General features: G+C 40.2%; 1 protein-coding gene across 2 annotated transcripts; it reads right to left on the reverse strand.

Annotated features, from left to right (window-relative positions):
* Window positions 1–2,361: 2,361 nt before the first annotated feature.
* Window positions 2,362–13,785, reverse strand: LOC111821503 (zinc finger protein 160-like). Of its 2 annotated transcripts, XM_023736447.1 has the most exons (4): window positions 13,717–13,785; window positions 11,467–11,552; window positions 9,225–9,351; window positions 2,362–4,641 (listed from the first exon to the last, which is right to left on the reverse strand). In XM_023736447.1, the coding sequence occupies exons 2-4, from the start codon at window positions 11,518–11,520 to the stop codon at window positions 3,116–3,118; spliced, it is 1,707 nt and encodes a 568-aa protein (XP_023592215.1). In that variant the 5' UTR covers window positions 11,521–11,552; window positions 13,717–13,785; the 3' UTR covers window positions 2,362–3,115. The 2 variants fall into 2 exon arrangements, with proteins under 2 accessions (XP_023592215.1, XP_023592214.1); XM_023736446.1 differs by lacking the exons at window positions 11,467–11,552; window positions 13,717–13,785 and having other exon boundaries at window positions 9,225–9,719.
* Between the last annotated feature and the right edge of the window lie 431 nt (window positions 13,786–14,216).

The raw sequence follows: 14,216 nt of genomic DNA on the forward strand, positions 1-14,216 counted from the left end.
CCACCATTCTGTACCTTCGCTCTTAGGGGAAAACTCATTAAATTGATCTTTTCAAATTATTTCAGTGAGTGCTCCAAGGACAATAAAATTATTCTCACCCTTGTTTTTGATATTTTATTATCTAACATTTTCCATATGCTTAATACATTTTCATTTTTCACCACATGGAAATCAAAGCCAATGCAAGCCATAGGTCCTATTTAGGTACAAACAAACAAAAAAAAAAACGGGCATGTATATTTATAATCATGCAGTCCATATCGATGAATAGTGAAGCTGGATTTAGGGACTCAGAGTATGACAAAGTGGCACAAACAGTTTGTGGTTAGCTACTAACTGTAAGGTTGGTGGTGTCATAGGGGGAAAAGACCCTAGACTCAAATTTAATTAAAAGAGATTTTTATTAAGCCGAGACAAAGATGATAATTGTAATGAGGATTCTGCTAGTGTGCAGTAGGCACAGGAGGCTAGCAGAGTCCACTGAATTACAGTTAGGAAGCAGCTAATATACTGTTACAGAAGGAAGTCAAGATACATCATTGTCAAAGGCAGAATAACAAACTATACTTTAATGATTGGTTTACACGTTTTGTTGATGAGTTACCTACCTACTGACATTACATTGATTGGTAGTGGTTACAAGTTTTATTTTAGGACTGTTTGGGAACAAATGGTAGAGATGATTTGTTTGTGTTAAGGCTCCTTTGGAAACAAGCTAATAAAATTCTGACTGGTGCTTGGTGAGGTATGATAGCTACTACTTAGTGATATGGGTGCTTTGTTGGTTAGTTGCCACTTAGTTACCATAAAGAGTTCACAGAGTGGTCATAGCTACATAAAAGCCCCTTGGAAATAAACCGGCAACATTAGGTTTTGGCTTAGTTACAAGGAAAAAAACATTTTCTTAACATGCAGACCTGGTTTCACAACTTTTCTTACATAGAATAGATTTCAAACCTGAACCCTATTTTAGCTTCATTTACTCTGGTCAGATATTTCTTTAGTTTTTAGGGTCTCCATATCAGTGGTATGAATCCACCCAGCAGCACCAAGGAACAAAGCCCTGGAAATCAACTTTGGTAAGAATACAGCTACTGAAAACCCATAGAGTGACTTTCTACTGTGAAACACATGGGGCCGCCATGAGTCAGAACTGGTGCAATGGCAGTGGGTTGTTTTTGCTTTGTATTTTTATTATAGTCACATATATAAGCAGGGACAGAATGCAGAGATTATAATAACTCAAGTGCAAATTAAAAGTACATATTCCTAGAATTGTATACGGTTTAATTCTACCATGGAAAGAAATTGTTATATATGCCATTTAAGTGTGACAGTCTAATGGTGCATTGTTAATGTCTGTTATGAAATATCCTACTGAGGTGAGATGATTTTGTTGGTAGAAGGAATGTGATTCATTCAGGGTCAGAAGAAAAAAAAACAATTAAAGCTTATTAATGAAGACAACAGCACCTATGATAACCAAAAGTAAAAAGACCAAACCTGTAGCCGTTAATTGATTCTAACTCATGGTAACCTCACGATCTTCAGCATAGAACTGTACCCTATAGTGTTTCTTTGGCTCTACTCTTATGGTAGTAGATCCCCAGGCCTTTCTCCCATGGCATCACTGGGTGGATCTGAACCACCAACCTTTCAGTTAGTAGCCAAGGGCAAATTGTTTGCACCAGGAACCTTAACATCTATGATACATTCTGAATAAAACTGTAGCAAAATGCAATGCTAGTGGTTAAATGTGAAGTCAACACATATACACTGTATTTTGGTTCTTTTGATTAAACCCTCCCCAATAATGGCTCTCATTTCAGTTTCCAAGAACAAGACTAATTTTTCATTCATCTTTCATATACAGCAGCTACTGCAATGCAAATGAGTTGATCATCAATAGCCTTCCAGTATTTCTACCACATGAACTGTCCTAATAATTTATCAATCTGCTCCCATGAAAATGTCAGACCCTCAATGTCTTGGCCTGCTCTATTTCATGGTCTCTTGGTAGAATAATCCTTTCCTGTAACTCACAAGGGCACTCTGTTAAAGGTGGCTCTGAACACATTTATCATGATGATTTAAATTGTTTTATATTGATTCTTCACCCCTCTCCATACTCTTATTCAAATTATCATCACAATGTATGTTAAAGGGAGTCCCTGAGTGGCACAAATAGTTAAGCATTCCACTACTAGCCGATAGGTTGGTGGTTTCAAACCACCCAGCGCCACCTTGGAAGACAGGTCTGATGGTTTTCTTCTGAAAGGCCACAGCCTTCAAAACCCTGTGGAGCAGTTCTACTCTGTATACATGGGGTCACCATGAGTCAGAATTGACTTGACTGCAACTAACAACGACAATGCATGTTAAAATTCAGGCTTCCTGTTCTTTTAAGGAACATGGAGATGAATGATCCCCACTTAATGAAGAAGACCTTTCATCTCCTTCATCACTCCCCGGAGACTATCATGGTAACATGTAAAAGGCCAGTAATGAAGGCATAATGGCAAGATTTAAAACCTTAGGGAGAAAGTTATGAATAGTAATGTAGCCTTTTTAAGAAACCTCAAATAACTGAAGAAAAATATTTTATTAAGATGGATCTTTCCATATATCATTGCTCCTTTGGACACACATCTCATGAGTTTGAAGAGAATTCAACCTTTAATTACACTGTAGAATGTAACTGAGGCTGATTTATCTTTATAGAGATTTATTTATCCCTAGTACGAACTGATGTGCAATAAACTGTGAAATAAGAAAAATGATTTACCACATTGTTTACACTTATTTCTCTCCAGTATGAATTCTCTTCAGACCTCAAACGTGAACATTTGATAAAAGCATACCAAATATATTTATAAGTTTTATCTCCAGAATGAATTCTCAGATGATTTGCAAGCTGTGAATTTTAAGTAACAACTTGCCTTATAGATTGATTTGATTTCACTCCCTTATAAATTTTCTGTTGTTTAGTGAGGACTGAGCCCCATTTAAAGGTTTTGCCACTTATTACATTCGTAAGGTTTGTCTCTACCATGAAGTGTCTGATGTTCGGCAAATCTGATCTTTAGGTAAAAGCCTTACCACATTTATAATGCTGTTAAGGTTTCTCCCCAATATGAATTTTATAATGAGTTGCAAGTCTTTTACCTTGAGTAAAGACCTTGCCACATATATTACATTTATATGGTTTCTCTCCAGAACAGATTCTCTGATGTGTAGTAAGATTTGGGCCACAGTTAAAGGCTTTTCCACGCTCTTTACCTTTGTAATTTTTCTCTCTAGCATGACTTCTCTCATTACCCCGGAGGACTGATTGATTGCTAAAAGCCTTGTCATATTCATTACATTCGTAAGGTTTCTTTCCCATATGGATTCTTGTATGAATTATAAGATTTGAATTTTGACTAAAGTCCATGCCACATATGTAACATTTATATGGTTTCTTTCTAGTATGGATTCTCTGATGTCTAGTGAGGTGTGAAGCAGAGTTAAAGGCTTTGCCACACTCATTACATTTGTAAGGTCTCTGCATCAAATGTATTCTCTGATGTTCTATAAGGTTTGCTCTTTGGGTAAAAGCTTTCCCACATTCATTACATTTGTAAGGTTTCTCTCCAGAATGAATTCTCCAATGTTCCACAAGTTTTGTTCTTCGGATAAATGCCTTACCACATTCTATACACTTGTAAGGTCTCTCTCCAGTATGAATTCTCTGATGATTTGTAAGGCCTGAAGGTCGACTAAGGTCCTTGCCACAAACATTACATTTATATGGTTTCTCACCAGTATGGATTCTCTGATGTCTAGTTAAGTTTGAGCCACAGTAAAAGGCTTTGCAACATACATTACATTTGTAAGGTTTCTCTCCTGTATGAATTCTCAGATGAACTGCAAGGTGTCCTTTTTGACTAAAGACTTTGCCACACACATTACATTTATATGGTTTCTTTCCAGTATGGGTTCTTTGATGTTTAGTAAAGTTTGAGCCACAGTAAAAAGCTCTGACACTCTCATTACATTCATAAGGCATCTGCACAGAATGAATTCTCTGATGATTTGTAAAGATTGCCCTTTGGCTAAAGGCCTTCCCACAGTCATTACATTTGTAAGGTTCTTCTCTAATGTGTATTTTCTGGTGTTGTGCATGCAATGAAGTATGCATGAAAACATCCCCATATGCATTACAAATGTTGGTTTTCACACTAAGAGGAATATTTTGAAGTGGTGTAATTGAAGAACCATTGATAGAGTTCTCTACTTGATTGCATTCATACATTTCCCTTCCAGACTGAAATTTCGGCATTTCAGTCAGATTTGAATGAAAGCTTAATTCAATGTTTTTTTCAATACATATCATGTACTTGTTTCCTACATCTCTTCTTACATGTTGATCTCTTCTATCAGTGAGAATTTTTTTATGGGTTGTAATTACTCCTTTGTTATTCCTTTCATCATCTCCACACTGACTCTCAAACTCATGCATATTTTCCCTGACTTGCCTGAAGTCAAAATCCTCGGTGCCATGACTTTCATGTCTTTCCAACATCATTCTCTGGAATAATTCTCCTTTATTAATGATCTCTTTTGGTGACAATTCCTTGATTACACATGTAGAAGAGACATCTAAAAGATATAAAGAATCACAGGCTCCCTATCAACAAGTTGGAAAATACTTCATATTGAAAAACATAATTTTACATCAGAAAAATAGAAATATTTAAAATGAAGAGTTATGAAATTTTCCCACTATGGCCTTCAAATGTTTAGGAACACAAAGTTAATACAATTCCTCAATAAAGAAAAGATGATTACAATGGAAGAACCAGAACACAATTAAAGAGAAAGCTGACATACTGTGTAGAATGTAATGAATATCACTGAAAAATTTGTATAGAAATTTTCAAACAGGAACATAATTTACTGCGTAAACTTTCAACAAAAACACAGTAAAGTATTATTAGAAGACAGGAAAAAAAAATGAAAGAAAGGATGATTACATGTATTGCAAATCATTTTCAGGGAAGTTGAGTTTCAAATGCCCTATGACCATACCACTCATGCTATGGAAATACATGTAAGCCCTAAGAGAAGGTGTATTTTTTTTTTACCACCATCTTAAAGCACACACCAGGTGGCATAGGTATGTGGCTGCCTCATATTTGAAAACAAATATTATATTAATGCATGCTGATGCAGAATTATTGTACACAAACAAATGCTAAAGAAGAGACTTACATAACTTAATAGTAAATAATCCAGAATAAAGTTATCTAATGAATAAGATATTGCAAACCAGAAAAAGATATTGCAAATAAAATATGATACTGAAAATCAGAATTGCAAACCAAGAAAAAGCACAAACAAAATCAGGAAAAATTTAAGAAAACATCTTTGTCAGAATAACAAAATATTCTTCTGAAGATGTGTTTATAAAACTATCTGTACCTATGCAGAATAGGCATTTTGTAATAATAACTGGTACATGGCAACTATCTTCCATAATAATAATTAAAAACAAACAAACAAAAAAAGCCATTGCCGTCTAATCGACTCCAACTCATAGTGACTTACAGGACAGAGCAGAACTGCCCTATAGGGTTTCCAAGGAGCAGCTGGTGGATTTGAACTGCCAGCCTTTGGTCAGCAGCCAAACTCTTAACCGCTACATCACCAGGGCTCCATATTCCATAACAGATACTGAAAAACCAAGATCTGAAAGTCACAATGACACCGATACATAAAACAATCTAGTAAACCATAATAAATCAGCAGGTACTTAATAAATAAACACAAAAATACAAAATCACAGTGCGTGGAATCATAAAGAATTCTCCGTTAAAAGAAAGAACTTCTAATCCAGAGGGAGGAAACAGAATAAGAAAGAGAAAATATGTCGTGAATAACTGATTTTTAAATATTATATTCAGCTAAATGAATAACATTAAAAGAATGAAAACTGAGTGTTAGTAATAGCAGTTAAGTATAGAAACATTTTTTGGGTGTTCCACAGAGACCCATGGAGGAGTTCGCTGTACTGAGAGGTGGTCAGCAACATAAGCAGCCAAAAATGGTCAGAAAATATCAGGATAGCACTGAGCTCTGAATCAACAAAGAATACTAAATTTGGAATATATATATATATATATACTAAATACTAAATTTGGAAACCCTAGTGGCATAGTGGTTAAGAGCTATGGTTGCTAACTAAAAGGTCAGCAGTTTGAATCCACCAGGCACTCTTTGGAAACCCTATGGGGCAGTTCTGCTCTGTCCTTTAGGGTCGCTATGATTTGGAATCGACTTGATGGCAATGTGGTTTTTTTTTTTTTTTTTGGTATACTAAATTTAGCTTTAAAGGAAGATGGGGAACAAATCAGTCTTCAAATCTTAACTGAAGAATGTAATTTCCAGATCTTCAGCAGTTTTTTTGAAAATCGAGGTGTCATAAGCAACAACGGTGAAGTACACAAAGTGCAAAAAATTGGTAAGTTTCTTGTTTTAATTATCAGTCTGACATACCAAGCTGACCATGATATAGACGGCAAGAATAATTAATAAAGCATTTGTAGCAAAAAATATAACTCATTAAAATGTAAACAAAAGTCAACAAGCTATGTTTTGAGAATTTACAATACACAATAGAAAAAGCAAAGTATTTTATATAACAAGTTATGGCATGTCAATTCTATGGTATCTCTCAGATTAAGACAGTAATTTAATGTAAAAAGTATATTCTGAGGATAATCAAAATTCCTAATGTAAAAATTCAATTAACTTAAGTGGAAAAAGTGAACTTTGAGAGAAGGTACTAAGTCTGGTGGAAAAAAGTAAAAGGAGTAAGTAAGACTATGTTTAAACAAAATTCTGGAGGTTTCATAGGTTTTGGGGAAATGGATGGTGACTCATAACACTCCACTTTCACCTAGGAAATCTTCTTGCAAAATAGATTAAACAAACAAACAAACAAAAACTTACTCTTCAATCCCACAGCCCCACAAACTGCAGGTATAACACACAGAACACTAACAGTATCATGAAAAATAGGTAACCGATGATTAAATAAAAAACAAGTTTATTCATAAAACATGAAATTGTGCAAGACGAATGTAAGAGTTGCTTAAGGGGGTAAAAGAAAATAAATTACAGGAGAGTTAAAAAAATGGAGGCATCATTTAACTGCATAAGTTCCCTCAGTATTATGCATCCAAAGGGTATTTGTTGAAGGAAAATGAATAAAGGCACACACATGGGATGAACAAATCGGCATGAACAATAGTTGGTCAAAAGCCTCATAGCTAGGAGGTTGTGAACATGGACAATGCTACCCCTAAGATAAACTCATCTAACTGTGATTGGAGTCTCAAAGGAGATGATCATTATTAGTATTACTATTTCATCAATGCTGCCACACTGCCCTTGAGAGACACTGCGACACTCTGCAAAAACCAGAGACACCTGGGAGCACTTATCAGTCTGGCTCTTGTGATACTTTCTATTCCAGCTTTCTGGGATATGCTGACACTTCTACTCACTGACTTCAGGAGGTACTTCTGTATTTAGCAGGATAATATTGTTACATACTGATTGTACCCAGTAAGCCCCCTCTTTGGGGAAGTTCACCTCAAACTGTCTATCACCTAAAGAATAAGGTATCACAGCAGAAAAGCAGGGTGAAATTTCAGAATCTAGGAATGTGTACTTCAAAAGCAAGTTTCAGAGGAAAAATCATACAAAGTGAGAAGAGTACAATATCAAGAAGAGCCAAGGTTATTAAAAATTCCTAGTCTATGTAGAGAGCTGGAAGAAAGAGAAAAGTACAAGACATGAGAGTAAAAGTAAGGTGGGGTCCTTGAGAAGGGGCTGTGTGCTCTGCCCATAGAGCACAGACTTAGAATCTGAAAGACAAAGAGATATGGCTGCCACGTAGGACTAGGATTTTAAAAGAGTATCTGTCTACTGCCTTTACAGTACCGCTGAGTAAAAATCTCAGAATATCTGACCTACTCTCTTATCACATACATTCCTTAAATAGCACAGAAAACCAAAAGAGAAGAAATGATTGAGGGTCTGAACAGACAAGACAGGTCTTGAGAAAGTCTTGTGCAATATCCTAGGGTTCATCTGCAATGGAAGGGCTGGCAATGTTTTGCCATCTCCTGAGAAGGTCTCCCAAGTATGTGGAATGATAAGAGAACCTGGACAGGTGGTTCAGGATAATGGAGGCCTCAGCTCTGACCCGCAAGAACTGAGAACTGAGAATGAGATGAAATCAAGTACAGAAGGAGAAACCAAGGGGGCGAGAGGACCCCTTTGAAATAGCCCTCCTCATCCCTCTCAAAGCCATGGCACCAAAGACCTCACAGGGACCACCTAACAGTCTGCTGTGGGTCATAATAAAGACTGCGTCTTTGTCTTCGCTTCAGTTGGAACACCACTGGAGGATGAACTTTACACGTCTGAAGAGAGTGATAACTGAGGGAGTGGGAAGAGTAGGGAAGAAAAACTTGAGAGCTCACAAGAAATTAACTTGTGTTTTCCCATTTGGGAAGAGTTGTGCCAAACAATCTTTAATGGGTTTTCTTCTCTAACCATCTGACCTCTTACACATCTAACCACTTGTTAACATCTTGATACATTCCCCACTACCTGAGTTTTTTCCTATTTTCGTCTAGAGCTCTGTCCCTTTCTTCAAAATGGAGATAATATTCATCTCAGAAGGAGAGATTCCTGCTTATACAACAAAAGGAAAATGATGTTAAGGTAGCTTTTGCAGAATACTAACCAAGCCATTTGTTAAGCTTAGAACATAACAGGTGTCTCTAGAAAACTATTTCAGAAACTCATCCACTGTTGCCTCCTTCTTAATGCTTAGGGAATGTATTAAATAAGCAGATAATGAAGCTCTCCTGCAACAACTACTCAAACAAAAGCACAGAAGTAAAGCCAGAGAATCAGATATATTAAAAGTTGGCCGTAAGCTTGTGTGGTTACTTAAGGTCTACAACCAGCAATGACATAGTGTGAACCAAGCAGATCATACGAAGATCATTCAGAAGCTTTTGATTTCTGAACCAACCTCCATCTCTGCCTTAATAACACAGATTACAAACTCCATCAAGCAGAGGAAGGGTTTACAAGAAACTCACAAGGAAAAATGCAAAGATACACAGGGCAGATCCCTACTTCTGCAAGGAAGTTATGCTCACCCAGGGAGATCAGGTTCCTGTAGTTCTCCAACATCACGTCCCTGTACAAAGCCTTCTGAGCAGGATCCAGGCATTCCCACTCCTCCTGAGAGAATTCTATGGCCACATCCTTGAATGTCAACAGTCCCTGAAATGAGAAACACATCTCAACAAGTGGACAAGGAAGAGCTCTTATTTTCACACAAAATAAAATAAGAAAAGTATGCATATCAATTCAATTGATTTGAGAGTTTTGACAGGCCAGGATAAGATAATGTTGAGCAACTTATGTGCCCCTAATTGTGTTTTATTATATTTTCCATTAGAGGATATGAAATCCATTAAAGCTCTGGGGATTTCATTTTTGTGGATAATAAAATATATATACAAATGAAAAGAACTCCCACAAGGTGGTCTATGTAGAAGTGCTAGATTTTATGTTGTGCATACCAAATAACATTCAGCTTCTCAGCTGAGCTACAGCAGGAGTGGTGTTTTTAGTGACGACAAAGCTCACTGTGGCATTAAAGAAATTCAGAATAGAAAAACTGTGGTGATGAAGATAATAGCAAAAGCTAAAAATTTTTGGACACTTACCATTTGCTAAGTATTATCCTAAAGGCTTGACATGAATTAACTTATATACAACAACATAACACCCATGAGAAATAGATGTGTTCTCACTTCCCAGGGGAGACAACTCTGTCACAGACACTCTAAAAACCTCTCCTCAGGTCAAACAGCTAATCAGTGTCAGAGCCAGAATCCAGGTGAATGGGTTTTAGAAATGAATCTAAACAACTCAACAGTGAAGTAACTTATACAGCATTAAAAGGATAGTGACAGAGAGATTCCAAACAGAAAATCTGAAAGAAGTTCAAAGCCAGTAACACAGAATTGGGTAAAAGGTCGTTAAATATGCACGTACAGACATGCAAGCAAATAATGAGTTACTATTCTTTGTACTATTAACTTGTTAACATTGTATTTTACAAAGGCCACAGAAAATATTTACAACACATTTTCAAGTGTTAAAAAAATACAAATTACTTATAAAATTATGTGTGTTTTACAAAAACCATAGTCTCGTGCATATAAGCTAGTGCTCATACACACACAAATATTTACAGTAACTGAAATAAGAATAGAGACCCTCCCAGACCTTGCTCTTTTGTTCTTCTTTATTCTGATCCTGACTTGTATCCTTCATAATAAAGCAGTAATCGTAAGTATAGCATTTTCTGTGAGTTCTGTGAGTCGTTCTAGCAAATTATCGAACCCAAGGGAATAGTAGGAGCCAGTAGGTCAGAAGTGAGGGGAGCTGGAACCCCCTGAGATACGACTGATATCCTGACGGTGTAAAGAGAATCCTCAGACTTGTAGCCAGCAGATCAGAAGTGAGGGAGCCCACAGAGGCTCTCAGGTTTCTGCCTGGCATCTAAAGTTTAGGGCAGACCTGGCAGTCTGGAGGACTGTGTCCTTAACTTGTGAGATCTGGCCTCGTCTTGGTGGTTAGGGTCACAAGAATAAGTGCTACATATGCAGCTGGTGTCAGAAAAGAAGTGAAACAGAGGGGAACAGAATAGATTAAAGCTTCATTTGCATTGATCAACACACTTGATATCAGAGAAGTAAGAACTGGGATTTGATTTTCCAGCAAACGTATTGTGAATGATTTAAAGAGCTTCCTACTGTTAGACATGTAGGTTGATTCCGTATTTTAAAACTGATTATGGAATAAAGCATCCTCTACCCCTGATTTCTGTTACAGAACTTTCCATTCCATTTTAAATCATTAATATTTTGGAATCAGTAACACAGATTCACTGGCTTAGCTTCAAATGTATTATAAAATAAGGCAGAGTAGTTTCCTATTATAAATCTTCTTTTCCAGAACTTTCAGCTGTTCCTGCAGATTAATACAGCACGTAAATGTGCATTTGCTTTAATGCTGGGCCAGAAAGCTGACAGGACATGTGGATGCCATAACCCCTTTCTACTGCCCACCATCACTTCCCCCACGGGGCCCACTCCCCATCTCCCACATAGGTCTGGTGTGAAGCCCTTCCCATGATGTTCCCCAAATGGAGCCTCTTCACAAGTCCATGTCACTGGGACACGGTGAGATGGAATCTGTGTGGAAGTAAGAGGGGACTGAGGGAAGGCCCTCAGTGAGTGTGAGCGAGTCAGAGGGGATGAGCAAATTGTCAGGACAGCATTTCAGGAAGAAGACAGAGCTACCAACTGAGAATATGACTGTTACCTGGGAAAGAGCCATTCTGGATGCCTCTTTTTTTCCTCTTCCTCCGGGCTTCATTCTCAGGTAAGATCAGTCTTGACAAGTCAATCCTGAGTGTCAACAATGTGCTGTTAAATGCTTAGAATGAACACACTCCCTTCCCATACCACAACCACACACACAGGGAGGACCTCACCATGGGAAAAGACGGTCCCTGCTGTCCACTGTCCCAGGAGGGACTCGGACAATAACCTCCTACATGGAGACCAACAGATGAGTTTATCGCCCTCTCTCCTGGTGAAGCCCACACTCTGCTGCAGCAGGGGGATTTGGGCTGGACTGACCTCCTCTTCATATCACAGACCTGGCCCAGACACCAACGCCAAGCAGAACAGATCCCCTCCCACACCCCTCACTTCCCCTGGAACAGGGACTGGTCTCAGACACAGAAATGGAGGACCCAGAGCCTTAGTGCTCAAAGCTGGATCCAGAATATAATGGCCTGGGGCGCTGTTAATCATTCTTGAGGCTAGGTCACACCTAGACTATTTAGAGAGACTCTCTGGGGGACAGGAAAGTGAACTAGCGATGTATTTGCAAAATGCCTCAGCAGTACAGTGTGCAGCCAGGGCTGAGCCTGCTCAGAGGAGCTAGGCCAAGCACATCTTCCACCTATGACTCTGCTATCCCCTGGGGCTGTGCTGTCACCTGGATTCAGTCATTGCAAGGGGCAGGAGCAGAGAGAAAAATGCAGAGCAGGCATTATGGGCCAGGGGTGGGGGTGAAGGTGTGGCTGGAATGTTAAATAGTGGCCAGAGAAGATTACCCTGAGAATGTGATATCAGAACAAAAAGCTGAGGGAGGAAGGGTATATGTCACATGTGAGGGACCACAGAGTTCCAGGCAGAGAAACTAGCCATGTCAAAGCCCTGAGGAGTTAGGGATTCTGGCTCCAGGAAGAGGGAAAGAGGCCTGATGGCTCCAGCAGAGTAAGTGAACAAGGAGGCAAGAAGGATATGAGGTCAGAGAGGTCCTGGGATTAAGAGATCAGGAAGGGTCCATGTCTTCCACTATTTTTTGCCCATACCCCAAATGAATTTTGGAAACCATGTGCAGTGCAATAGTTTTCTATTTATATATGGCCTTGGGCTTTATAAGTCTGCCAAAAATGACTGGTTGGACAACAGTTTGCCCTATTTTATGCATCTTGCAGGGATCGGTCGATTTCCTATGCAAAAAAAAAAAAAAAACCCATTACATCTAGTTGATTCCGACTCACAGCGACCCTATAGTACAGAGGAGAATTGCCCCACAGGGTTTCCAAGGAGCGGCTGGTGGATTCAAACTGCCGACCTTTTGGTTAGCAGCTGTAGTTCTTAACCACTGCGCCACCAGGGCTCTAAATGCAAATAGAGGTGCGTAAAACCACGGAGTAGGACTGAGTGATTTGCGGGATTGGTCAGTTTGTGATTCTGATGGGTGATGGGAAAGCCATGCTTTGAATTGATAAGGAACTTGCTTACATAAGCAGCAAAACCCACAGAGGTTTTTAGAGGTAAGGAGAGAGAGAAGAGCAGAGAACCTCCAAAGGAGCTGTAATACGGGTCAAGAGAGCTGTTAACAGTGGTGACAGCATGGTGGACTGGCGGGGAGAAGGAGAGAGAAAGCAGGGCAGAGGTATAGAGGGGCCCAGCAACAGAAAGGGACAAAAGGGTCCAGTCGCAGAGTCGGTGGCGAGAAGCCCAGCAGCAGAGCCGCTTGTGCCGGCAGTAAGCTGCTGATAGGAGGGCAGCAGCTAAGTGGGCTTTACATGTAAGAAGACGCGAGGTCCGGGTCTCCGGAGAGGGGTGGGGTCTCAGAGTTCCAGGACCAGGAGAGGACGGAAGGCACGCGCTGCCCTCCAGGGGCGACACTGAGAGGGAGGGGCGGGATGTCGCCAGAGGCTCCCGGTGAGGACTTGACCCGGAGCAGGCGGGCGGGGGTCAGGGAAGGGTTTTAAGCTGGAAAACGACGCGGCAGGCGGCGTATGCACGGCCCGAGGGCAGAAAGGCAGGGGCGAGGACCCGCCTCAGCGCGATTTTACCCCGAAACTGACGCGAATCCCCGGCGGGCGGCGGAGCGACCAGGGGTCGGAACGTCTTACGGTCGCGCCGTGATCTCTGGGGGTGGGAAGGACGGGTGGGGGGACTTCAGCGTCCGGAGAGACCCCCGGGCACGCGTGTGGAGGACCGGGACCGCGACGCGCAGATTTAAACCAGAAAGTCTGAAGCTCACCTCACCGTGACATTCCCTCCACACAACCTGCTTCTGCGTCTGCGGTAAACTGCGCAGGCGCCTGGCGGTTAGAGACGCAACAGCGTGGGGCGGGGCCACGTTGTAAGGGAGCGGGCAAGTAGACTGGCCAGCTTGGAAGGGACCAAGAGCAGTGGGCAGGCGGGGCGGTGCTTCCCTCCTCCTAAACTGTTGTCATCAAGTTGTCTGGACTCAAAGTGTGATCTTACAGGACAGAGTAGAACTGCCCCCATAGGGTTTCCAAGGCTGTAATCTTTATAGAAGCAGACTGCAACATCTTTCTTCCTTGGAGGGAACCGCTGACCTTTCGGTTAATAGCCGAGCGCTCAACCACGGTGCCACCAGGGCTTCTTGCTTAGATTCCTAGATATCTCCTTTTCCGAGGTTTGGAACCCCCTGAATGTCTTTAGTGTGGCGTGGAGAAGGATTGTTTTCTGCCTATTTTAAGTTAGTGTTTCAGACAATTTAAGGTACTAAAGAAA

This window comes from Trichechus manatus, unplaced genomic scaffold, assembly GCF_000243295.1.
Source record: "Trichechus manatus latirostris isolate Lorelei unplaced genomic scaffold, TriManLat1.0 scaffold00087, whole genome shotgun sequence".
Lineage (NCBI taxonomy): Eukaryota > Metazoa > Chordata > Mammalia > Sirenia > Trichechidae > Trichechus > Trichechus manatus.

Excerpts from the sequence above, each read along its gene's own strand:
- LOC111821503 (XM_023736446.1), bottom strand. The coding sequence starts at position 9,432 with ATGCATACTTTTCTTATTTTATTTTGTGTGAAAATAAGAGCTCTTCCT. Across the intron at positions 4,642-9,224 it reads CAGGAACCTGATCTCCCTGG|ATGTCTCTTCTACATGTGTA; the intron begins GTGAGCATAACT and ends TATATCTTTTAG.